This window comes from Mustela nigripes, chromosome 15 (genome assembly GCF_022355385.1).
Source record: "Mustela nigripes isolate SB6536 chromosome 15, MUSNIG.SB6536, whole genome shotgun sequence".
NCBI lineage: Eukaryota > Metazoa > Chordata > Mammalia > Carnivora > Mustelidae > Mustela > Mustela nigripes.
The window spans coordinates 84,433,338-84,457,495 of record NC_081571.1 but is presented as its reverse complement, the minus strand read 5'-3'; the positions used below and the strand labels follow the sequence as shown (position 1 = coordinate 84,457,495).

The following is a 24,158-nucleotide window of genomic DNA, read 5'->3' as shown; positions in this document are numbered from 1 at the left end:
GGCTGGCCGGGGTCTCTGGCAAGCACAGGGTGGGCCCGACGCGGACGGCAGAGCCTCAGCCACCAGCGGCCACCACCCGAAGCCAGTGGCACCCCAGTTTCGGAATTGGCGTAGGGTAGGAGTCGTGTTCTGGGACGCCAGTGCGAGGTGTCTGTGCGTACTCCGCTGGGCCCTGCACGCCCAGACCTGGCTGCTCACGCCAGCGACGGGGACACGGGTGGCCTCTTCTGGGTCGTCACCACTGAAACCCAGACATCCAGCGGGCGGAGGAGGGGACAGGTGGAGGCCTGCTGGGCCTGCGGCTCCCGGGTGCTGACGGTGCTATGACCTCGGGAGGGCGGGGAGAGTGCTGTGGCGGGGTGGTGGCCTCCTGATCAGGGCTGGCAGCTGTCGCCCCTGCAGGCACAGGCAACGGGTGGTTCGTAGCCCAGCGCAAGCGAGGTGGCCCCGGGGTGGACCCGGGCAGCGCGATGGGGAGGCTCAGGGGTCCCGGGGAGCAGAGGGGCGGGCCTGCGTCCCCAGTCCCCGGGATGAACACACCGGACGGTCGCCCCCGCTGCACCTTATGGGCTGTGCCCCCGCCCGCGGGCCGGGCCTTCGCTTTCTCATGGGGCCGGAGAGCACGGGTTTTGGAATTTGATTCTGTGTGCCCGGACCCGGCTCGGCCGCTCGCTCCTCAGCCGTTGTCCCACGGCTCTTTCCCGTCTGGGCGCCCGCCCCCCGCCCCCCCCCCCCGGCTCAGCCCTCCCATGCGCCGACGTGGCCATGAGGCCGTTTGCAGAGGCGTGCTGCCCCTGGGACAGCCTGACGCGGGGCTCGATTTCGGTCCACGTCGGAGGCTCCTCTGTTCCTGGCTTCACTGAGCGTTGGGTCTTCTGCGTAGACGGGCCAGAGGCACAGGGTCTGTCTGCCTTCACATCCCAGCACAATGCGGGGACGAGGGAGGGTCTAGGCGCTCCTGCCCTGGTGACTGGCCTGGGCCCGTGGCCGTCTGGGCACGTGTTCTGCGGCTCTATTTTTGGAGGCTGCTCTGAGCCTCTCCGGGGCCGGGAACCACCGTGCTGGGAGCTGAGCAAACCCTCTTACCGTCCAAGGCTTAACCCCGGCTCCCTCGGGATGCGGCGCAGAGAACTGTGTCGTGAGCAGGACACCGGAAGAGACAGCAGAGGCTGTGGTCGTCTCGCCGGGGGGGGCCGGGGGGGCCGGGGGGGCGCTCAGCCCGACGCAAGAGGAGGACGGGGCAGGGAGACCTGAGGACGCCTGGTGCTTTGTCACCGACTTGGCGTCTGTGAAATCATTTCCAGCGTCCTTTATCACACGTGGCCTGGCTCTGAAGATCCATCACGGGATGTGGCATCGTGTCCGTTTCGTAGGGACCCTGTTTTCACCGGGCCGGTTAATGAATATCTCGTCCCTTCGCCACGGTGAACGGCCACGGGGCGCAGGGGCAGCCCGACCAGAAACTGGCACAGTGCCACGTTCCCGTATTTCACTATGTAGATGACCTCTGGATTTCAATAGCAAAACTAAGCATTAAAATAGAACCTGTCGCTTGACGAGCTAGGAAGGATGGGCGCATCCCGGGAAGACGTGCGGTGGGAGGTGTGGTTCCGTCTCGCGGCCACAGGTGCCCAGGCCCTGGGACGGCGGAAATCCCCGGCACGTGTCATGCTTTCTGGGCTCCTGTGGCCACCAAGGAATGTCTCCAACATCAAGCCGTCGGTTCTCCTTGGGAATGAACAGGACAGACTGTAGACCTCACGCTGTCCTTCTGTAGTCAGAGGGCTCCTTCTAGAATTCTGGGGAATGTACTGTCCTGGGCCCTCGAGTGTGCAGACAGCATGTAGGCCTGACTGTGAGGGGACAAGCCCGTCGGGCTCCATGTGTAGACATCTGTGGCCAGAGGCTTGTCCTCTGCGAGGCTGCCTGGACCACGGCTGCCCTGGCTCCCGGGAAGGGGCTCCCTGTTGTGCTGTCCCCAAGGGTGCCGTGGCCCCAGGCCTGCCCTTGTGCCCCACAGCCGCCTCTAGCTGGGCAGCAGGTGGGCGGGCCCCGGCGGCTGGGTCCGACCTCCTGTGAGTATGTTTGTTGAGCACAGTGTCCTCGTGGTTCGCCCACATGGTAGCAGGTGTCGGGGTCCCCTTCCTAAGGCCGGGTGGTAACCCACTGTGTGCACAGCGCACCTCTCTTCCCCGCTCCCCTGGGGGCACACACGGACTTGCGTCCTCCATGCGGTGGTCGTGGGAACCACTGCTGTGAACACACTGCGGGGAGACCCCACAGCCAGTGGACTCTCGCTGCTGCACGGCGGGGCCTCGCGGTCCGGAGGGGCTGCTCTGGGAGCCGCTCCAGGGCTCCCGGCGTCTTGCCGCAGAGGCTCCCTGGAATGCTCCGCTTTCCCTCCCAGCGGTAGGGGGCCAGGGACGCAGTGCCTGGGTTTCATCTCTGGTCCGTGCGGCAGATTACTACAGTCCCGCCATGCTGGGCCTGAAGACAGACCAGGAGGTCCTGGGAGAGCTGGTGAGGACCAAGCTGCCAGCGGTGGCAGCCCTGATGGACGGGCACGGCGTCCTGTGGCCCCTGGTGGTGTCGCGCTGGTTCATCTGCCTGTTTGTGGACATCCTGCCCGTGGAGGTGAGTGCAGCATGTGCCTTGCTGGGACCGGGGCTGCCTGGGTCGCCCCACCCCGCCCCATGACATGCCGCATGTTTCTCTGCAGACTGTGCTCCGGATCTGGGACTGTTTGTTTAACGAAGGATCCAAGATTATCTTCCGAGTGGCCCTGACCCTGATCAAGCAGCATCAGGCCTTTATTTTGGAAGGGACCAGCGTGGTGGACATCTGCGAGAGGTTCAAGGCCATCACCAGGGGCAGTTTTGTGACCGAGTGCCACACCTTCATGCAGGCAAGTGTCTGGGCGGGCTCCGCTCCGCCGCCCGGTAGTCTGGGGGAGAGCCCATCTGCCTGTCCCTGGCCCCTCTGGGCCTCTGCCTCTGTTGGCCCCTCAGACCTGTAGACCCACCTCCTCCCGGAGCCCCACGACAATGGCTGCCACTCCTGCTGGGCTGCAAGCCCCACGATGGGCTCCAGGGCGGCTGGGATCCCCGTTGGGCCGGCCCAGGTTCCCCGGGGTCGGAGCACAGTGCCTTCTGATCCGCTGTCCTCTTGGAGCCCTTCCCTTGCTGCTGGTGTCTCTGGTTCTGGATGGCTGTCCTTAGCCCCACTGGGGTCGCACGGTCTGTTGTCTGTCTTCCCCCCCGAAGGGCAGTGCCCTCAACAGAGTCCTGGATCCGGTACGGCCGTGTAGACCACTCATCTGCTGAGTGAGTGAAGCCAGAGCTCAAAGGACTGACAGGCCTTCCAGGAAGGCAGATTTGGGGTTTCCACTTTCCCACCGAAAGGATCATCGGTGCAGGGGGGTTGGTGGAGGGTGCTGGGAAGGCCAGGGGCCAGGGGGTTCTGCCCACCGCCCAGGAGGGAGCAAGCCGTTAGCTCCGCTTGGGGCACTGGCTCCTAGCTGTTGGGGCGGCCTTCTGCAGGCGGAACGTCCTGGAATCAAGGATGCTGCTCACGCACCGTGTGGAGTCAGGTAGCCCCGGGGCCCCCTGCACAGAGCTAGAGGGCAGCTGGGGTCTCTGCCCAAGGGCTCGGAGGATGAGGGCCCCCGCTCAGGCCGGCCCCGAGGACATGGGACGAGCTGCATGTGGCTGCTGTGCTGGGGACCCTGGTCACCAGGGGCTATAGCGTTTTCTGAATGGTGGGGTACAGATGGGGAACAGGATGGCAGCCGACCCACGGCGAGGCTGGTCACGTGGGACCAGATGCCTGGTCCAGAAGGGATTCTGTGTTGCGAGCCCTTTGTTGCCAGCATTGGGGGCAGCCAAGCAGCAGAGGGCAGGGGCAGGCGTCTGGGAACGAGTCTGCAATCTTGTGTTCTAGGAGCCGCAATGCTGTCCTGAATGGGGCGCCAGGGTTTTGTTTTGGAGCGAGATGGTGTCCCCCTTAACACGAGTGATGGCTGCGGGGCCTCTGGGGCGTTCCCGGGTGTGCAGCCATCACCCCTGCACCCAGCCAGCAGCCCCCCATGTGCGTGTGGGACTCTAGCCAAATACACACACAGACACACACACACATTCACACACCTGCTCCGGGGGCAGTAGCACGGGCATTCCCAGAGCTGCCCAAGGGCAGTGCGGACGCGCAGGAGGCAGGGGGGCCTGCTCCCCCAGTGTGCCCACAGGAACACGACACCGCCGTGCGGCCTCACAGAGTGCAGACACACCCCTTCGAAGGATGTCGTTGAGGACACGGCCCTGGGACAGGGAGTCGAATGTGCGTTTCTGCATTAAAGCACGTCAGCACGGTAACAGCAGCTCATCTGTCAGTCCGCACAGGGACATCTAGAATGTTCTGGGGAATAAAGTGGTGACCTCGCACCAGCTCAGGGCGGCCATCCTGGTGTGGAAACAGCTCCACGCTGACGTCCTGGCACCTGGCAGAGGACGCACCTGACCCCTTTGGCAATGTGGCCAGTTAGGACGCAACACTCCACCCAGACCTTAGGGCTGGCTGAACATGCACCTGTGGGAGAAATTCTGAAATTTCTTTAAAAAAAACCTTTTTAATGTAGCCTTGCGTGTGGTCTAGTTTGTAACTGAACTTCTCAGCCGTAACCGCAGAAATAATCACGGAGCATAAAGGGTGTGACGGCCTGGCCCTCTGCTCCCCACAGGCTCGGTCAGGCAGGCTTGGAACTGCCCCGGGCCCTCGGGGTTCAAGGGTCCGCACGAGCGCCCCTCCCCCGCACAGCACGGCAGCAGGGCTGAGGCCCTCCACCACCGCTGGCAAGCCCTTAACCTGGTGGGTGGGGATGTGCTGAACTGGCTTCTTAAACGGACCCCATTTCTGTTCCAGAAGATATTCTCCGAGCCCGGGAGCCTGTCCATGGCCACCATCAGCAGGCTGCGCGCGAGCTGCCGGGCCAGGCTGCTGGCACAGGGCTGACTGGGGCCCCTGCCCGCGGCCACCACGAGGCCTCATTTCCAGGGCCCACCAGCTTCTGCTGCTTCCCTTCTTTAGTGCTGTGAATACTCGAGGTCTCTACACTTGGGACTTTTTTAAAAGAACGACTTGGCATAACATCCTTCTGTAACTCCGTTATGGCCCACGACGTCCTAAATTTCTAAAACTATTTTTACTTGAGACGTTCATCCATGAAACGTGAGATGTACAGATTTGTAATAAACTGTGGCAACACTGCGAATGTGTGATTGTGTCAGCTCATCGGCTGACCGAATGTGGGAACGGCGCAGACTGTCGGCGGCGTCACTAGCGCGGAGTCCTCTGTCCCCTTCCTGGGCGCGCGCTGAGCGGTACCCGAGGTCTGTGCACACAGCATGTGACCGCTTTAGAGGGGAGATTGCTCAAAACGGCTTCTGGAGTTACCGCGTCCCGTGAAGAAAGCAGATGGAAGGTCAGCCTTGGGGACGGCGGAGGCTGCCTTGGGCCCGAGTGCCAGCTGCAGCTGCAGTCACCCCGGGTCCCTGGAGAAGACCCCTTTCTCCCTGGTCCTGACGGCAGCAGTGGCTCTGGCTGCAGAGAGAGCCCTGCACGGGAGACGGGGTACCTGTCAGCACCCCTGCGGCTGCGGGTCATCCCTAAAAGGAAATGCAGCCGAGGCACTGAGTGATGGCGGCTGTGCCATGGCAAGGGCCCGGCTGTCCTTGCTCCCAGCGCAGCCACAGCAGAGGCCCGGCGCTTCCCTGGTGTCACAGAGGACACTGCACTGGGACCAAACTGCACGCAGAGATGCTCTCATAGGGAGGACATGGTGGCTAGGGCAGGTGACCGGAGTCTGCGGAGTCCCGGAGGCTGCCCCCTGTGGCTCAGTCCAGTGCGGGCTCACCAGCGTGCGGTGGGCACAGCTGCCCAGCAAGGCCTGACACACAGCAGCTGCGTGGCCCCGACCCCCTCCCAGGAAGCAGCTCTGGGGCAGGCCCCGGGTGCAGGTGTGTGGGCGCTGCTCCGCGACGCTGTGGTCCCAAGGCTGCTTGGCAGGAAGACTGGCGTCAGCCTCAGTCTCCATCGGCAAGGTCCACGAATCCTTGGAGGGCACAGGTCTTTGCTTTATTTATTTATTTATTTTTTTTTAAAGATTTATTTATTTATTTATTTGACAGAGAGAGATCACAAGTAGGCAGAGAGGCAGGCAGAGAGAGAGGAGGAAGCAGGCTCCCCGCTGAGCAGAGAGCCCGATGCGGGGTCGATCCCAGGACCCTGAGATCATGATCTGAGCTGACGGCAGCGGCTTAACCCACTGAGCCACCCAGGCGCCCAGGTCTTTGCTTTAAAAAGAAAAATTAAAACCAACCTTAGGCTTCAGCTCCTGCTCTGAAAGCGCTGAGCACAGCGGAAGGGGCCTCCTGCGGCCACCACCCAGGGGGAGATTAAGGTGGCTCATGTCGGAAGGGGTGGGGCTGAGTGGGGCCGCAGGGTCGTCCTCGTGGTGTGGGTGGGATGCTGGGGGCAGGGCAGACACCTGCCCTCCACCGCCCCTCTTCGTCGAGACCTCGCGTGAGAGCAGACAGAAGCACGAGGTCCAGACAAAGAAAGAAAGACACGTTTTATTAGCATTGTTACAGCAACGCGCGACGTGCAGGGTCCTCCGTGCACAGCCGCCGGAGCGGCGAGCGGGTAGAGCGGAGCGCGATACCCAGTGTTTACACAAGTGCGGCACAGGCTCACCCTGGACCTCCAACAGAAGACTGAGAATCACTGTACAAAAAGGTAAATAAAAATAACACCCATTTATCTATTTTAAAAAAGTGCCGGCTCTCGAGTGGCAGAGCACGGAAAGGCCGGAGGCGCGGTGGCGCCCGTGCCCAAGGACTGAGCCACACGGCCTGGGGGCAGGTGGCCGGGCCTGTCCTGGCTTCTACAGCTTAATTGAAGCGTTCCAGATTTTCACCTTTTGGAGTACTTCTGTTTTAAGATCTTTCTCTACTAGTTTCTTAACCAGCCTAACACTAGCCAGCCCTCCTCAGAGGCCCTGAGGTCGAGACCAGGGACCCTCCTTGGCAAGGCTGAAAATCTCAGTCAAGAACGAAGAAGCCAAACACCAGAATCTTAAAAAGCCAAATACAGCAGAGCCAGTGCCCTCTCAGAAAAGCACTCTGACCCTCCCCACCTTAAAGTTCTACTTTGGTAAATATTAACGCTGAACCATTAGCAAAATATTTAACCCAGTTAGCAAAATTAACACCGTCATTTCAGAGTTACTCTTGTGCATAGTAAATGTTGCAAGATGAACTTCACATTGGATAAAGCAGATTTGAAAATCAGTTTGCGAGAAAGTGTGTCTCCCTTAACACCCATCTAAGCTCAGGGGAACGAGCAGAGGCCCCGTGGCGGCGGCCGGTCGCGCCTCTCGCGGCCGCGCTAGATGGTCTGGTAGCCAGCGTGGCTCCTCTTCCTGCCGATGAGGTAGGCGATGAGGACGATGAGCACCAGCCCGGCCAGCGCGCCCCCCACGGCGATGGGTATCAGCATGCTGTTCTCGTCCAGCTGGCACTCCTCCACTGCGGAGACAGGGAGCGCACACGCTCGTGCCAGCTGTCCCTGCGCGACCTCACAGCCCCCCCCCCCCCGCCCCACCCCTGCCCATAGCCTGGCCGGGAGGACGGAACAGCACAGGCTCATCGACCACCGCCCGGACACTGCAGGCCGTGCGCCAGCATTCCCAGATCCTGCTTTCACAGGGGAAGACACGTGCCAGCTCTTAACATGACCTCCATTCCCATGGCACTCTGTGCCCACATCTGCGACGCTGGGCCTCTCAAAAGCAAGGCAATGCGGGAAGGGGAGTCCGCTCTGCTGAGTGCCTCAGCTGCCCACCCAGCAGCACAGCCGGCAGGCCCGTGCGGAGTCTGCAACGCTGACCTCGGGGCTACTCACCCGACCCGAACTTGTCGCCTTGCACCTGGAAAGCCTGGACCCACACTTTGAAGATGTTGACGGAAAAGGCGTCCGTGACCTGCACATGCTCCTCAGCGTTACACTTGTACGAATTCCCGATGGAGGCCTGCAGGGCCCTCAGAGAGCTGTTGGAGGCCTTAAAGGTGGGCTCTGCAAAGGCAGGGCAGAGTGAGTGCTCTGGGGCGCCTGGACGGGCCGGCGTGGGGGGTGTGCTATGCGGGTCTCACCTCTGGCGTCAGGAAGAGTCATATTCAACTGGATTCCTTGCAGGAAATACCGGCTTGTACTCGCGTTCTTAAAGAGAAGACAAGAGCCCTGAACCACCCGCCAGACTCCCGCGCTAGCGTCCCACCTGAAGGGTTGTCCGGGGGTACACCGGAGCCTGCGTTCCTAGCTCCAGCATGAAGCTGTGGGGTACGCCGTCTGTTAAAGGCATCCCATGTCCCTTGAGAATGAAATCTTGATTGTTCCTTCGAGACCTTTTTACAGAATCAGACTCTGCTCAAATAGGGACTGCAAGAGTCCTAGTCTATAAAAGCAGGCTTTTCCCAATGCCGTCGAAATTATCAGCAGAGGGGCGCCTGGGTGGCTCAGTGGGTTAAGCCGCTGCCTTCGGCTCAGGTCATGATCTCAGGGTCCTGGGATCGAGTCCCACGTCCGGCTCTCTGCTTAGCAGGAAGCCTGCTTCCCCCTCTCCCTGCCTGCCTCTCTGCCTACTTGTGATCTTTCTCTCTGTCAAATAAATAAATAAAATCCTTTAAAAAAAAAAAATTATCAGCAGAAACCCAACGGCCGCTTGGCTCATCTGCGGTGTGTGCAGTCAACGCCTCCCGAGGGCACGGCTCCTCCCCCGTGTGGTTCCGCTAACTTCACAGGACGCGCCCCTGACGCGTAAGGGACGTAAGGGAGGGAAGGGGCGGGACGCAGAGCCGCTGCCCTGCAGCCAAGTGCCAGGGGGTGACAGTGCGTGAGGGGGAGGCTGGGCCGAGCGCGGCGGGCTGCTCCCACGTCTGCCGTGTGGGGAATCAGCCAAGATGCTCCTCACGGAAACAGAGGACGGGGGTGCGGGCGAGGGTCCAAAACACCAGTAAAAAAAAAAAAAAAAAAAAAGGCAGCAGAGAAAGCAGACTCCCCTTCCTCACAAAGGCAGAGCTGTGGATTTCCGCCCCAGCCAGCGCACAGGGCCCTGGGCCCTGCCGCCGAGTAGCAGCAGGCCAGAGGGGACGCAGAAAGAGCCACAGCGGGCGGCAGAGCGCGCGCGGCCCGACCCGGTTCTGACACCAAAGCCTCCAGGCTGCGGGGGAGCGGAAGCCTCACCATTCCAAACTGGAAGGCCAGGAGGGAGACGCTGTCGCTGCGCAGCTCCAGGGTCACCAGCTGGGGGCCGCAGCTCCCCCCGGCGGTGGTCTTATTGGGGTTGATGCCGAACACTCTTGTCACGGTCTAAGTGAGGAAAGCAGAGGAGTTACCCTGCGGGTTCCTGCCCCGGCTCCTCCTACTCTGGGAAGGACAAAAGGAATCTTAAAACAGGAACTTCAAGGCCACAATCATTTTAAACAAAAGCAGAAGGAAAACATCTGAAGTTCACTCTAGCGCAGATTTCTGGGTTCCAAAACCATTGCCCCGCTCCTCCTGTTGCGCTTTCACAAGGACGCCCACCCGGCCCTCCGCCCCGTCTCGGACAGCCGCAGGCTTCACACCCATCACAAGCCCGCACAGTCTGAAGACGTGGTTACCAGCAGAGAGAATCATTATTTCAAAAGAAAAGCATAGAAAAAGATTGGAGCAGTGAAGTTTAAAGCGAAATTTAACATTCTCTTAGGGATCAGTAAACTTGTCCCAAAGAATACGCCAAACGACACATGTCTTCCGCTTTGGGGACCCCCTACCACTCCCTGATTCTGTCTCAGGGAGCAGCAGCCCTGCGTGCGGACAGATGGGTCCGGCCGTGGCTGAGAAGCCGACCACAGCTGGGACCTGTCAGCCTCACACGCGGGGTCCTGCTGCCCACGGACCAACCCTGCACACACCGAGAGGGCTGCGGGGGCTGAGCCTACCGTGTTGTCCTCCTGCCTGTAGGTGACGTTCAGCTGCAGGCCCATGCTGGCCAGCAGGCAGGTCCCGTTGGCGCCGCTCACGTTGTACTTGTGCACGGAGGGGCTCTCGGGCGTTGGGGAGGGCGAAGGGGTGGGAGGCGGCGGCGGCGGCGCCGTTGTTGGGAAAGGCCCGTCTTGCTCACAGCGCGTCTCTGGACAGACAAGAGGCAGAGAGACAAAGTCCCGGTTCTCAGAGCTACCGGGAGCGGCGGCCCCGCCGGTGCCCAGCGAGCCCCGTACGCAGAATGTGACTTCTCCATCTGCCCAGGGACGGCACGTGCCAACGCACGCTGCATGGACAGGACAGGGGGGCGCCGCCGTCCCACGGGGCCACCCTCACTCCTGCCACCGCACCATGGCTCTGACTGGTCGCTCCTTCAGCTCAGCCTCTGGGCAGCCCTGCCCTCACAGACCTAACCCTCTGCACGACGCAACTGCCATCGTACTGTGAAGTAAAGAAAACCTTAACTGTCACCTGCCGCCGGGAACCTCTCGGGCTCCGGAGGGACACAGACAGCCCCAGTCACATGCACCAGGCAAAGCCAGGGGTGTCAGCACGGTGCCCGTGGGAGAGGAACCCAGGAGGGCCTTAGAGGAATGAGCGTCTGGTGGGTCCCTGCGGGACGAGACCAGCGCTGAGACCAGGCACCAGAGTCAGCCAGCTGCAGGGGTGATCTGGAGCAAGAAGGGGCGAAGGCACCCACAGGCAGGGAGAAGGCCCTGTCAAGTGTGGGTGGAAACTCCCAGGAAGGAACCGCCATCCAGGAGTGAGGGAAGCCGGAGCAGGACAGGCCTTGGAAGAGGGCACACGGTGCCCCCCGAGGAGATCTCAGCAGTTTAATCTGGGATTTACAACAAAAATCTATATTCAAAGCCAGGGCAGACGGAACCAAAGCAAGATAAATGAACGTTCTCTCCAGGTGCACCCCGGACAGACTGCTCCTTCTCTGAACCCGACTGGACAGTCCTCGGCGCTTCCGGGAGACCGTCAGTCCTGAACTGAGCTGTTCTACCACCCTGTTTCTGTGGATGACGGAGGAGTTCGGAAGAGAACGTCCACGACTGCCGCCCAGTTCCCGCCCTGCCCCCATTCTGCTCCGCCGAGCCAGGGAGCCGGCCCACTGCTCCCAGGGCCACGGCGCCCACCGGGAAGATGCCCAAACTTCCAAGCACCGGATCGCTTCTTGCGTCAAGCTCAAAGGAGGCTCTCTGCCACTTCCTCCTCCACAGCCCATCTACCTGGGGGCAGTCGAGCTGGGGGGAGACGGGAAAGTTCACCCGTAGGAAGACTGTGACACAGAAGTGGTTCCCCACGCCTTCTGGAAAGTCCGCGCACACGGCGCGTCTTCACACGACACAATCTCGTATAGTCGGTCGCCTTTCTGGCCCGGAGGGGAAGATGGAAAGAGCGCCACGGACCGGGTGTGACCTGGGCTCGTGGTGGCAGGACGAACGCCGCAGGAGACGGCCCCCTCGGGATGTGCCGGCCGCGCCGCCCGCCTCTCGCCAGAGCTAAGCCGTAGGCGCGGGTGACAGCTGCGCGGTTCAGTACCTCACAAAGGGTCACACGTGACACAATTAACTGTGCAACAGCAAGAGTGAGAACAGGTGGCCTCCTGATCCTGCCCTCGACACGCACGGGGGAGAGCCACCTCCACGGCTCTGACCGGCGTTTTTACACACGACCACGGTGTTCACAGCACGGGGTGCAAAACGTCAGCCGGGAAGCACGGACGGCGCACCGTCCAGACCGCGGGAATCTGCACGGATACAGCGTGCTCCTCCCCCTGCTGCAAATGCCAAGTCCACGCTCCGGACAGCCCGTCCCGGAGCAGAACGATAGCCCTCCTCGCGGAGCGCGCCATCCACGACGAGGAAATCTAAGTAGGAGGCACGGCGTGTGCTAAGTGCTACCCGCGCGTGAAGCCGCCTCTGGGAAGACCCGGGGCCCCAGAAGCGCAGGCTGCGCGCCCTTCCACGAGCCCCGTGCAGTGATTTTCAAAGGCTCCCGGCCTGGAGGCCCCAGACGACCCACCAGCAGCCGACCTCCAGGGAAGCCCGCGTGCTCAGGCTCGCGTGGGGACGGACACGTGAGCAGCAGCCCCTCACCCTGAGCCACGCTGGGAGTCACTCCCAAGGGAGAAATGCTGCCAAACTGGGCGGGAGTGGGTGGGACGTGAACTTGGGTCAACCACACCGAAAAGTCCCTATTCTGAACGAGCGGTCCCAGAGGCGTCCACAGGTATCATGCACCACAATTCAAGACGCCAAGACGAATGAACACAAACCCTCTGCGGGTCTGGGGCGGGAAAGGCCGCTCCCACAGAGGGGAACGCGCCCCCTGCCCCCTCCAGGCAGAGCTCTCCACACTGACCAGAACGATCACCACCCACCACCCTCGCAGAGGAGAACAGATGCTGCTTCCTCGGCGCTCACCTGCCCCAGCGAAACTGACAGGACCGTTCGGCAGCCTGGGCCTGTGCGCGATACTTAAACCAGAATCTGTCAAGCACAGGCTTCTCCGATAAGACAGCACACACGAAGGGGCAGAGTGAACCAGGGTCTCTGGTCCAGGCCCCCACAACACCACACTGCAGACGAGCGAGGCCGCAGAAGCCTGACCCGACACCGCAGTTCATCAAATAAAAACTTTACATGCGTTTTTGTGACCGAAAATTTACTAATGTTTGGATGTTATCTTTACGGAACAATTCTCTCTTTTTTAAGATTTTATTTATTTGACAGAGACACAGTAAGAGAGGGAACACAAGCAGGGGGAGTGAGAGAGGGAGAAGCAGGCTGCGGGGGGAGCAGGGAGCCCGATGCGGGGCTCGATCCCAGGACTCCGGGACCACGACCTGAGCTGAAGGCAGACGCTTAACGAGTGAACCCCCCAGGCGCCCCTTTATGGAACAATTCTTAATGAAGAATCTATGAGTAGAACAAACTACAAAAAGACAAAATATACTTAACATACGTAAAAGGGAATCTTTTCCCTGAAGAAGCTTACAATTTGGGTAACAGACCAAAAAACCAAAAACAAAAAAACTGTGCCTAGGAACTAAAGAAACAGAACTGGCACAAAATGAGATAAATGATTCAATTTTAACAGAAACCAAATACTTCTAGAAGCCACATATGCTGTCGTGATACGAGTGAGAGTTGCATCAAATCTCCTGCTTGACACGGGTCCCTTGGATTGCACACCACGGTCACAAACCGCAGCACAGACTAAGAGTGGTGTGACAGGGGCTGGCTAGCCAGGAGGCTCTCCGAAGATCAGACCAAGCTCACAGAGAGCTGAGGACAGTGGGACACGCGAGCAGCAGAGCTTCAGTATGGCTCAGGTCAGGTCATCAACTACAGCTGACCCTAAATGATATGGGGGAGGGGCATGGCCCCCACAAACTCGAAAACCCACTTTAACTTCTGACTCCCCCAAAAACTTAATCATAAAAGCCTACTGCTGAGCAGAAGCCTTGCCAATAACACCACCAATGAACACACATTCTGTATGGTATAGACACTGCATACTGTTTTCTTCCCACAGAGGTAGAGGAAAACGAAAGTGTGCGAACATGTTTACAGAACCGGGCCGCACGTCCTGAAGCAGGACCGCGAGAAAGTGGGCCTGCACGGCTCACCTGTGCTGCTCAAGGCGTGCAGCCCCTCCCCATAGAGCAGACACCCATTCTGGAGCTCCTCGCCGGCTACTCTGAGAACTCCCCCAGTCACTAGGCCCCAGGCTACTGGAGGTCCACATCCCCCAAAATAAAAAAGATATCACGGCGTTGGGGGTACGTGGGGGGAATAGGGGTGGTCCCTGGAGCTCCGCCATATTTTTTGTTTGCTGGTTTCGTTTCTTAGCACGCCAGGTAAAGACTGATCAGGGGTGACTGTAGATAATGTGACCTGATAGGGACAGGAGCCCAAAAGCCCAATGGGGACTCCTTCCCATCCAATGAAGAGTAAGCAGGTGTGCCATGACCTCACCAAGCCCGCCAGCCTGTCACAGGGGCACGCCAACTTGTACGGGACACTGTGCATCTCGGGGATGCCTCTTAGCCCCTCTTCCCAGTGGAATCACTAGGACAGCGCTCCAGCGTCTTTCAGAGGAAGCGCGTCTCCTTTCCCAAGCAAACTGATAGCAGAGGCAGCTTTAACATAAAATGGAAGCAAGCTCTGATGAACCACGGGACACAAGGGGGGTGGGGAGTGAGGCTGAACTCTGTGAGCGGGTTTCTGATCAACAGCTCACAGGGCACAGCAGGTAGCTTCCCCCCAGGCAGCCCTCTGCAGGACAGGACGGAAGGCCTCCAAAGACGGGGCCGGCGGCAGGGATGCAGGCACAGGAGGAGCCACCTCCTTCTGGCAGCTTCTCCATCTGGAATCACGCGCATACGTCCCCTGCCGGGAGCGACATGCAGGACAGCGACGGGGAGGGACTGTGTGCGTGTGCGGACAAGGCTATGGGAAGCCTGCACTCGCTGTTTAATGGGGAGCCTCACACTGCTCTGAAAAATAAAATCTATTCAAAAAACAAAATAACCTTACAAGAAATTAGCCTCTCAACATTCTCGCGTGTGACTTTAGCCCAGAAACCAAGCCCTGCCCCAGGAGCGGGGCAGCCCACATGGGAGGCCAGGTCATCTCGGCCTGTGGCCAGAAGCTTTCCAAGCAGAAGAAAACCAGCTGTGGAGATGAGGAGCTCCCCCCCGCGACCACCACCAGCGGCCCAGGCAGCAGTGAGCTCACTGCACGGAGCCAGCAAACCCGGACGCTCTCATTTCCCAAGGCCTCGGCAGTTTCCACGCTTCCGTTCTGCTCCAGGCAGAAGGGAGAAGACTGCTGGGGACGAAACGCAGCCACCACCCGGAGACCGGAGGCATTCTGCGTGACTCAAAGCCCTGCACGGTCACTCCTCCGCTTGAGCAGGTGCTGGCTGGCGTGCACACTTGAGCCTGCTCGTTGACACGCACACACACGGCGACCCCGACATGGGCGTGGAGAGAGTGCCTGCCTAGCCCGTCTCCTCCGCTGCAGGGCACACAGACCTCCCGCCCCTCCCCGCACACTGCTGCACGTGTTCTTCCCAGTCACCGACAGCGAACGTTCTAGATTCTGGGGCTGTCTGGTGGCTGTGCCGTCCCAGCTCCGCCATGGGAGCGTGAAAGCATCCGTAGAAACGGGTGTGTGAACGAACAGGGCAGTGCTGCAAGAAACTTGTTACAGGCACCGAAACTTGACTTTCGCGCCATTTTCATGTGCTGTGAAACATTCTTTTGGTTTTTCTTCACTTTGAACTGATAAACACAACATCCAGTTTTAGCTTACTGGCCTTAGAGAAACCGGAGGTGAGCTGGATGGCCTCTGCAGGCCAGAGCAGACAGGCCTCTCAGGAGGGCCGCACCCAACTGCACAGACCGCTAACCAGTCTGTCACGCCCCTCGGCAGCAGTGACTTGGTGCACGTCAGTCATAGGCCAGCAAGCACCTCCGAGGAGCCAGTCTCACCACAGGGGCGCTGCAACCCAAGGCTCGCGAGAGCTCGGCTATGCACCAGGAGGAAGGAGGCTTCCTCAAGGCCATCAGCCCCTCACCCTTCCAGACGACGACCGCAACTTGGAAGCTGACTGGAGGACTGAGGAGAGAGCCTTCTGCGGTCACAGCCGGATGACAACACGCTTTACGACGAGCTCAGAGCTGGGCGCTGAGATAAGCACCCGGCCTAAATTTCCATCTCAACCTGACGGACCTGCTAACATGGGCTGTTCTTACTTCACAAGGGAGGGAAACAACGAGGCTGAGCACCTTACCCAAGACCACAGAGCTGGGGGGCCTGGGGCCCTGTCTTGTTGGAACCCAGAGCCCACCAGTGGAGCTGGGCTGGCGGGTGCTTCCCTGGTGGGTCATCTGCCCAACCCCCTCCCCAAAAGGCACTCGAGATCCTTCCACCATCTGCCCCTCGGCCCGCCAAGCTGGACAGAAGTTAAGCCTAGGTCTTGGTCGAAACACACTTGGCTTGAACGGGAAGAGATCTTGTGACCCTGACAGGATGCAATTGCTTTGCCCTTTTAAATCAGTATCTGTCCAACCTCACCTAAAAAGTTACCTTCTCCAGAGAAAAACACGTTCAGCAATTCTAGCGCAAGCCCCCAGCTCAGTCCTGGCTGCACGAGCTCTCACACACGCGTCCTCCTCAGGCCTGGGCTCAAAGCCATGTGAGCAGCCACCGGAGCTGGGACTGGGCACCCCGGTCAATGGCAGCACCCTACCTTCCTTGCTGAAGCTGCTGTTGGCAAGATACGCTTGGATGGTGGCATCGCGGAGTGTGACGGTGACGTTGTGCATGTGGACCTGATCGGCGCTCACGCATCTGTACTTGGTATTCATGTCCGCCCTGATGTCAGTGGCAGATCCCACAGTCTGGGTACCTGTATTTTAAAAAAAAAAAAAAAAAAAAAAAAAAAAAAATCAATTTTTAACTACTTAAAGTACTAACATTTTTAAAAATTTTGAAATATTAGATACTCTCCAATCCAATTTTCTTAACTTTATAACTGGTCGGTTTGGGTCCTTACCCTTGGAGCTTGCATTGGGGAAAATCTGTGTGTCAGATAAGTTATAAATAAAAGTCATCAGCCCAACACTGTAACGTGTTGCATTTCTTGTGAAATTGAGGGCCAGTGCATGTCCTCTTCCAAAAGCAATCCTGAGACTGGGGTCCGACGCATGCTCTCCGCCGCAGGAGCTGCTATTGGATACGGCTGCATCGGACGGCAGGTCGAAGGTTACATTCTAGAGCAAAGGATGACAGACCCAGTCAGAACCCAGGTCACAAAACGGATTCAGACACACCAAAGACCGGCCTTCAGGAGGCTGGACCTCGGCCCCTTCTCAGACGCCACCGTTAGCACATTCGTTTTTAACATAAATAAAAACATAAAGAAAATCAGTATTACGTGTCGGTACGTGAAAAGCAATGTTTAAGACAAAGCTGACAATTAATCAAACGTTCTTTGCTAACATAACAACTTCACAGCAGAATTAAAACTAAAGTCATGTTGTTACACTGAAATATTTCTTATCAGGCTTCAAGCAAGCTGTGTTACTTTTATTTGACAAAACCACTACTACTTGTTTGCTAAAAAATGTCGAAGAAGTCAGTCTTCACGGGACAGATGACCACTACACGTGTAGTGGGCACAGACAGCATAATGGATAAACTTGTCAAATCACGAAGTTACACACCTGAAACTGACACAACTGTGCGTCAACTGTACTTTACACACAGACAAGGGGGTGTTTGCTGCAGAACTGTTGAACTGCCCGCTGCAGGCAACACGAACCACTACAAAACCACCCAGAGACCCCCCAAAGGAACTGCACCGACTAACCAAAGTGCAGCAATGCTGTCCACTAAAGCTGCTCCAAGAAATGACAGCTCCATGAGGTGACGGAGCTACGGTGATAGGAGGGCACACTGCAGCACAAGGGAGATCCCATTTGTGGAACATAATCTAGATCACAATTACATTTAAAAAATCCAAACACAAAATAGTGGTAACAACCACAAGAGGTGTTTGGACCCGTCTCTGTAACTTGAAAGGCTTCTGCGGTACAGAAGCTGCCCAGACACCGTCTCTCTCGGGTGCAAGCACGCTCATGTGGAGGACCGCACTCACGAGCTGATGAGGCCTGACCGTGTGGCACAAAGCCCCGAGTGTTCCAAAGGAGTTCTGTCCCTCCCACCAACGCGGGGCCCCCTCCACCATCCCGCGGTGGCAGTAAGATGATCTGATGCTGTCAACATTGGGGCTGGGCAGGAAAAAACTGTGGTTTCAACAAAGAACTGAAAATATTTGGTTGAGAGATACATTTAAGAGTCAATGTTACACAGACAAGTGAAATGTCCACCAGAGTAATTAACAAAGAAAGATCTACAAATGCAGCCTGTGAGAAATGGACAAATGCAAAAGGCCTTTTTTTAATCCTGCAGGAGTACAAGGCGCTTTAAGAGGACAACTGAGGAGCATCTCAGAGTAGGACCGTGCTCGCAGGCGGCTCGGCAAACAGCAGACACAGCTGCGCCCGGAGCCCGAGAGTGTGTGAGACGTCCGGGGTCCCAGGGGGACTCCAGCACACCAGGCTGGTCAGCACTGTGACCAGACAGAGGAATCGTGCACAAGTCTGGGACAACTCTCCTACCGGACAGTGAGAGCAGAGGACAGGACGGCTTACTAGTCACGACTGCAGCTTCAGGGTACACAGAGCACGGGCGACGGCCCAGTGGGGTACATGCACACGCCAACCGTGTTACGGTGAGGTCCTTCTCCAAATGCTTATTTAAAATAATAATAAAGACACCTTCACACACACCGCACACACTGCACGAAGGCCCTGGCGTTTCCTACCTTAGGCCCGCTCCCGGTGTCATAGCTGGCCGAGAAGGCAGCGGAGAAGTTGGCCATGATGCAGGCTGTCCCGCTGGCATCCTTCACCACAAACATCGCCGCTGCGCCATGTACGAGGCCTGCTAATTCCAGGGAAGACAGAAATAGCCAAAGAGAGTTGTGAAAATACAAGTGGGTGCTTCTGTTGCCTCTAGCTGTGGCAACAATGGGCTTTACTAAGAGACACCACTGGGCTGCTTAAAAGAAAGAGATACACGGGTTACCAGGCTGGTTTCAGCTGGGTCTTCTGTCCTGTCTCTCCTAGATATGAGTTTGGAAATGGTAACTCTGAGTCCATCGATGAGCTTGCCAACCTGGCTGACAGCTCTTTAATGCTTGGTGTCAGGACACTGATGGGGAGAGAGGTCACCTGGAAATTCCCAAGTCACCCCTGGGCACACGCCGCTGCAGGATCAGTCCTCAGAGGGCCTCCGGAAGACGCACTTGTGTCCCGGAGGCAGGACTCAGCCTAAATACTGACCTGCAGAAGCCTGTGGGAGAACTGGTGCTATCCGGTGCCACCGTCCTAAACTATTTAAAGTCAGATCATGTTACCTCTCATGGGCCGCAGGCGTGGCAGGAAAAGCCATGGGCTCACAGATCCGAGCTCTGGGCCCAAGTTCAGAAAGCTTCTCAAGAAGTCATTCAACAAAACCTGGACGTGGCCATGTGATGTTAGGACACTGGTCACCATGTCTAGGGAGGGCTGCTATACCCCCAGAAGGAGGGGACAGAATGAAATTCTCACAGATCCCTCCAGCTCGGCAGTGATGATGGCTATTTCCTCCTTAAATTCTCAGGGTCAGTGCCACGTCTGACTTCATGACACCCACCACCCCAAGCAGGCAATCGGTGGGCGTCCACCGGCCCAGGCACGGAGCAGCAGCTGACTCCTCCAGGCCGCGTGTGTCCGTGCGCTCAGCTTCCATGGCCAGCAGAAACAGGTGTTTCCGTTCGTCCTAAAGCCGAACCGCTGGCAGCCAGCAGCGCGCATTGCAGGGTTCAGCAGTGACGTGCCCTCCCTCCTTGTTGCCGCCGGTCCCTGCACACCCTCTGGCTATCCGCTGGCCACTCCGAGTGTCGATGTGCCTCAGGCACACTCTGAAGGCACACTCTCCGCGGACACTCGTAACTCTGCATTCTAAAATCCCTGTCCCTAGCAAAGTGGATGACTCCAACAAACAATTTCTTTTACCCTTCCAACTTTCACAAAATAAAATCTTTAAAGTCAACTATTATTCAGGCACAAAGCGAGATGTAGCCAGAAACCCCACATACCTTCCTGTAAGTTTGCGGTACGAAAAATACGAACTCTGTGTTCACAAGAAGCTGGTGCACGAGAACGAAGCCAACTAGGGCAAGTAAGAAACCTGCGCAGTTTGTTTTGCTTTGCAGAATTTTAACCTACATCCCAGAATATTCAGCTAAGACTAAACTGAGGGCAACTCTGATAAATGAATTTCCACTGTAAAACCTAGAGAAAATGCCACAGCTCGTTTCTGACTCAGTAAAGGCTCTCAAAAACCAAACAAATCCTCCTCATGCCTTCAGACGACAGGTTAAGCGTCCCGGGGACGCAGAGAGACACCGGCGAGCAGAGCGTGTTAAAGCCCGTGCGCTGAGGCCAGGAAGACACCAGACACTGACCCAGATCAGGTGTACATGGGCTACTTCGTGCACCGGTCAAAGGCTCTCCTGGGCCTGAGGCCCTCACAGGTCTGCGGGGCTGGCTAACTACAGCAGAGTCACGCGTGGTTGCGTGTACGCCACGGACATGGCAGGGCGCTGCCTCGCATGGGATCATGCACGGACCACTTTTTACCACGCTGCACTTCCACAAATGAGTTCCCGAAATCATCAAAACACTTTCTACTGACTCAAAGCACTTCATCAGAATATACTTAACGTTAAATAACTTTTTAAACACAGAATCTTTTCACTTAATAAATACTCTGAGGATATAAGCCTTCAAAGTAAAAGAAGTGCTACCAAAACAAATTTAAACTTTTACCAGCACTAGATACCTACAATTATTCTGGAGGGATCCAGAAATTTTCAGTTGTTCGAACAAGAAACTTAGCCCCAGAAGCCAGATTTCAGTCAAGAAAAAGAGCTCTACAAGAGCATCAGAACATAAAACTCTAAATGTCTGTAAGCTAATGGTCAAAAGTTTCTTTCTTTAAGATTTTTAATACATGTATTCATTTGGAAGAGATGAGACAGAGCGCGAGAGAGCACAAGCAAGGAGGGGCAGGAGGAGAGCAGAGGCAGGCTCCTGGCTGAGAGGGAGCCCAGGACGCGCGGCTCGATCCCAGGGTTCTGGGATCACAACCTCAGCTAAAGGCAGACGCTTGACCAACTGAGCCACCCCGGAGACCTTTAATGGTCTGAGGTGTTTAAAAAAAAAAAAAAAAATCTGTAACAGTGATAGCTGCTTAAGAAGAAAAAAAATCTTCAATGAATGAAAATGTCGCAGTGATGAGGAGCGGGTGTCCCTCTTCAAAGCCAGCCCCCGGCCCGCTGGCAATGGCTAACCGCAGCAGTCCTCCCCGCGGGCATGGACTTGGTCATGTCTCCAGGGGTCGTGCGAAGGAGCACGTCTGGCTTGTTCCTTCCGCACACTTCCACTGGTAGTGCCCCCACTCTCTCAAACAAGCACAGCCGTCAGCTGTCAGCAGCAGGACTACGAGAGACCACTCCATCACTTACTAGTCGTGTGACCTTGGGCCGGTAGCAGCTGCTGCCTTCCATTTGTGTGCCTATGAGCTGGAACAGGCGTGCTGAGCCGCTGGGGCTATCAGAGTAGGAGATGAGCCCGTGTGTGCAGAGCATCAGCACCGGTTTCACGCGCACCGACATTTATTTCGATACAACTATTTAGACTTCAACCACCGAGTTCATCGCGGACTCCTCAGTATGTGACACAAAACGCAGAGTGTTTGATTTAACAGCACTTGCTACGTGCCGGGCCCTGCTCTAAGCACTCCGCAGTTAATTATCAGGGCAACAGGGGAACACGGTCAGGATTCCCTTGCACAGCTGCGGACACTGAGACAGGGTCCTTGACTTGCTCAAGGTCACACAGCTAGTTAGTGATGCTGAGTAATCTGGAACTGGTGCCACATCCCAACCGCACTTTCTCTCCAACTCTTGCCAAGCGAGCAATAGGTTTCCAATTGTGAAACACTCATTTCTGAAATGAAGACACTGCCCTCCGAACAAACACATCAATGAACTTCTACATTAAAATTTTTGTAAGAGGGGTTAAGCATCTGACTTTGGCTCAGGTCATGGTTCTGGGGTCCTGGGACTGAGTCCTGCGTTGGGCTCCCTGCAGGGCGGGGATTCTGTTATCTCCCTCTCCCCCCACCGTCCCCCTGCTCATGCGTGCTCTCTCTCAAATAGTAAATAAAATCTCAAAAATATTTTTTTAAAGAAATACTTCTAGTCTGCCTTGGTTTGATGCTTTTAAACCCAGTATTTTTTTCTTAATCAGTAATACATAATCACCTGTGAAGATTTAAAGAAAGAAGAAAAAAAGACCACGGTTCCATCCCTCACAGGGAATCCCAATCCACAGAGGCAGGGCCCGGGTGCAGACACTCTCGAAGAGCTGACTTTCGCGCGTCTGGTGAGGGACTGCCGCTGTAACCCGGGGCGTCTGTGCGCTCGCAGGGAGGACTTGCTATGTGGGAGGCACAAGATGGGCTGTGAGATGAGGGAGACGTGTAAGTGATCACAGCACAACGGAAATGTCGTTCACGCCCTCTGGACGCAGACAGTCGGGAGTGTCCAGTAACAGGAATTCGAGGCCATGGACCCTGAGCACTTCAACTTCAAATACAGCTAAGAATCTGGTCACCAACCTAAGCAACTGACCAAGTCCCACAATCACGAATACTACTAATCAGAATAAAACGTTTCAAGCTTCCTAAGTGACGGTTCTTTACCGGGAAAGGGGAAGGAAGTCGTCTAGTTAACACCAGCGGTTTAAAGAGTCACATTATGCAACGCCACCTAATCCCAAGTACTGGACACTTTCAGTTCACCCCTGGTTTTGCTTTCTACCAAATACTGAAACACAAATGAAGCTTTAAGAATCACTTAATTGTGAATGTACGAAGAATGTGTAGTTTTGAAGTTTGAAGTATTTTTTTAGAAAAAATGCTTTCTGGTGAAATTCTGCATCAAAACCAACATTTAAAAAAGACCAAAACCCTTGGTACGCCTGGGCGGCTCAGTTGGTTAAGCGCCGGCCTTCAGCTGGGGTCAGGATCCCGGTGTCCCGGGAACAAGCCCCACAGCGGGCTCCCTGCTCAGCCCCGGGCCTGCCCCTCCCTAGCTCCCCGCTGGTGCAGTCTCTGCCAAATCAATAAATAAAATCTTCGAGGAAAAGAAAGGATCTAAATCCCAAGGAATGTACCTTTTCCAAAAGTTGGATTTCAACGGAATCTAGAGCCGGAGGAAGCCAGTGCGCCCCGGCCAGCTCAGGACACCCACAGCACTTCCGGCCGGCAGCACGCAGGGACCAAGGCCGCTCCTCTGCCGTTTCAAGGCGAGTTTGCAAACGCAGAACTCCGACCCTCCCCAGTTCGCGAGCCCTTCGAGAAGGCGCGGCGCTGCCGGTCCGAGTTCCAGCCGCTGCGCCGGGAGGACGCACGCCTGCCGGGCAGGGGCAGGGGCAGGGGCAGAGCCCGGGTCCGCCGCCCGAGGGAGGCCGCCCCCCGGTTCCTCGCGCGGCTCCGCCACTCGCGGCGCGCGACGGGCCGAACAGACGCGGGAGCCGGAATCCGCCGCCGCCGTCCCCGCTCCCAGGGGCGGAGCGCGAACCCGCGGGCGGGCGCCCGACGTCCGCTCCGTCCCCGCGCCCCCTGCGGAGGGTCTTCCAGACGCGGCCGCGGGGAGAACCCCCGCCCTGGCGGGCAGCGAAGGGGCCCCCGGGAGCCTCATCAAGGGCCGCTCGACAGACTTAAAACCAAGGCGCGCAGTGACCCCCGACAGACAGCGCGTGGCCCCGGCTCCCGCGGACACGCCCCGCTCGGGGACGCCCGGGCACCCCCCGCACAGCCGCGCTCTCTGCACCCCGCGCTCGACGCGGCCATTGTGAGGCCGGACGCCGCCCCGCGCCCGCCGCCCCGCGCCCCGCGCCCGCCCCGCAGACGCCCCGCAGACGCCCCGGCCCGACCGAGAGGAAACCCAGAGCGCCAGGACGGCTTCTAGGAGGCCGGGGTCGCCCGCCGCGGCCCTTCCCGGGGAGACCCGCGTCTGCGGCAGGACAGGGGCCCAGGCGGGTCCCGCCGCCCCGCGCCCCGCGCCCCCGGCCCCGGCTCCCCCGCCGCTGTCCGAGCCCCGCCAGCCGCGGGTTTCCCGACCCGACGCGCCGACGCTGGGCGGCAGCGGCCCCCGCGGACCTCTCGCCCCACGTCCTCCAGCAGCGGCCGGACGGCTCCGCGCCAGACCCCGGCCCGGCGCTCGCGTGGTCGGCCTCGCCCGCCCGCCCGCCCCGCGGCCCGGCCCGGCCCTCACCGAGCAGCAGCAGGAGCAGAGACCGCCGCCGAGCGCCGCCGAGGGCCGCCATGGGCGCGAGGGCCGCCGAGGCCGGAGCGGGAGCCGAGCGGGCCGGGGGCGGTTGGACC

At 58.0% G+C, this 24,158-nt stretch overlaps 2 protein-coding genes across 13 annotated transcripts in view; one reads left to right on the top strand and one right to left on the bottom strand.

Annotated features, from left to right (window-relative positions):
• GRTP1 (growth hormone regulated TBC protein 1) overlaps window positions 1–6,785 on the top strand; it is a 19,582-nt gene extending 12,797 nt beyond the window's left edge. For 2 of the 11 annotated variants that reach the window (XR_009399911.1, XR_009399909.1), the window contains 4 exons: window positions 2,408–2,634; window positions 2,720–2,905; window positions 3,940–4,363; window positions 4,915–5,005. Coding sequence is in view for 5 of the 11 variants with exons in the window: in XM_059377485.1 (XP_059233468.1) it covers window positions 2,408–2,634; window positions 2,720–3,016 (524 nt within the window). In the remaining 6 variants the exon portion in view is untranslated. Of the gene's footprint in view, window positions 1–2,407; window positions 2,635–2,719; window positions 4,364–4,385; window positions 4,608–4,914 lie in introns of those variants that run through there. The other 9 variants (XR_009399906.1, XR_009399910.1, XR_009399908.1 and 6 more) reach the window with 9 other exon arrangements.
• Window positions 6,598–24,158, bottom strand: LAMP1 (lysosomal associated membrane protein 1). Of its 2 annotated transcripts, none has more exons than XM_059377483.1 (9): window positions 24,049–24,158; window positions 18,484–18,602; window positions 16,651–16,867; window positions 16,345–16,503; window positions 10,032–10,222; window positions 9,292–9,417; window positions 8,202–8,268; window positions 7,954–8,124; window positions 6,598–7,577 (listed from the first exon to the last, which is right to left on the bottom strand). In XM_059377483.1, exons 1-9 carry the CDS (start codon window positions 24,098–24,100, stop codon window positions 7,438–7,440), a joined length of 1,242 nt encoding a protein of 413 aa, XP_059233466.1. In that variant the 5' UTR covers window positions 24,101–24,158; the 3' UTR covers window positions 6,598–7,437. The 2 variants fall into 2 exon arrangements, with proteins under 2 accessions (XP_059233466.1, XP_059233465.1); XM_059377482.1 differs by having other exon boundaries at window positions 18,484–18,605; window positions 24,049–24,157.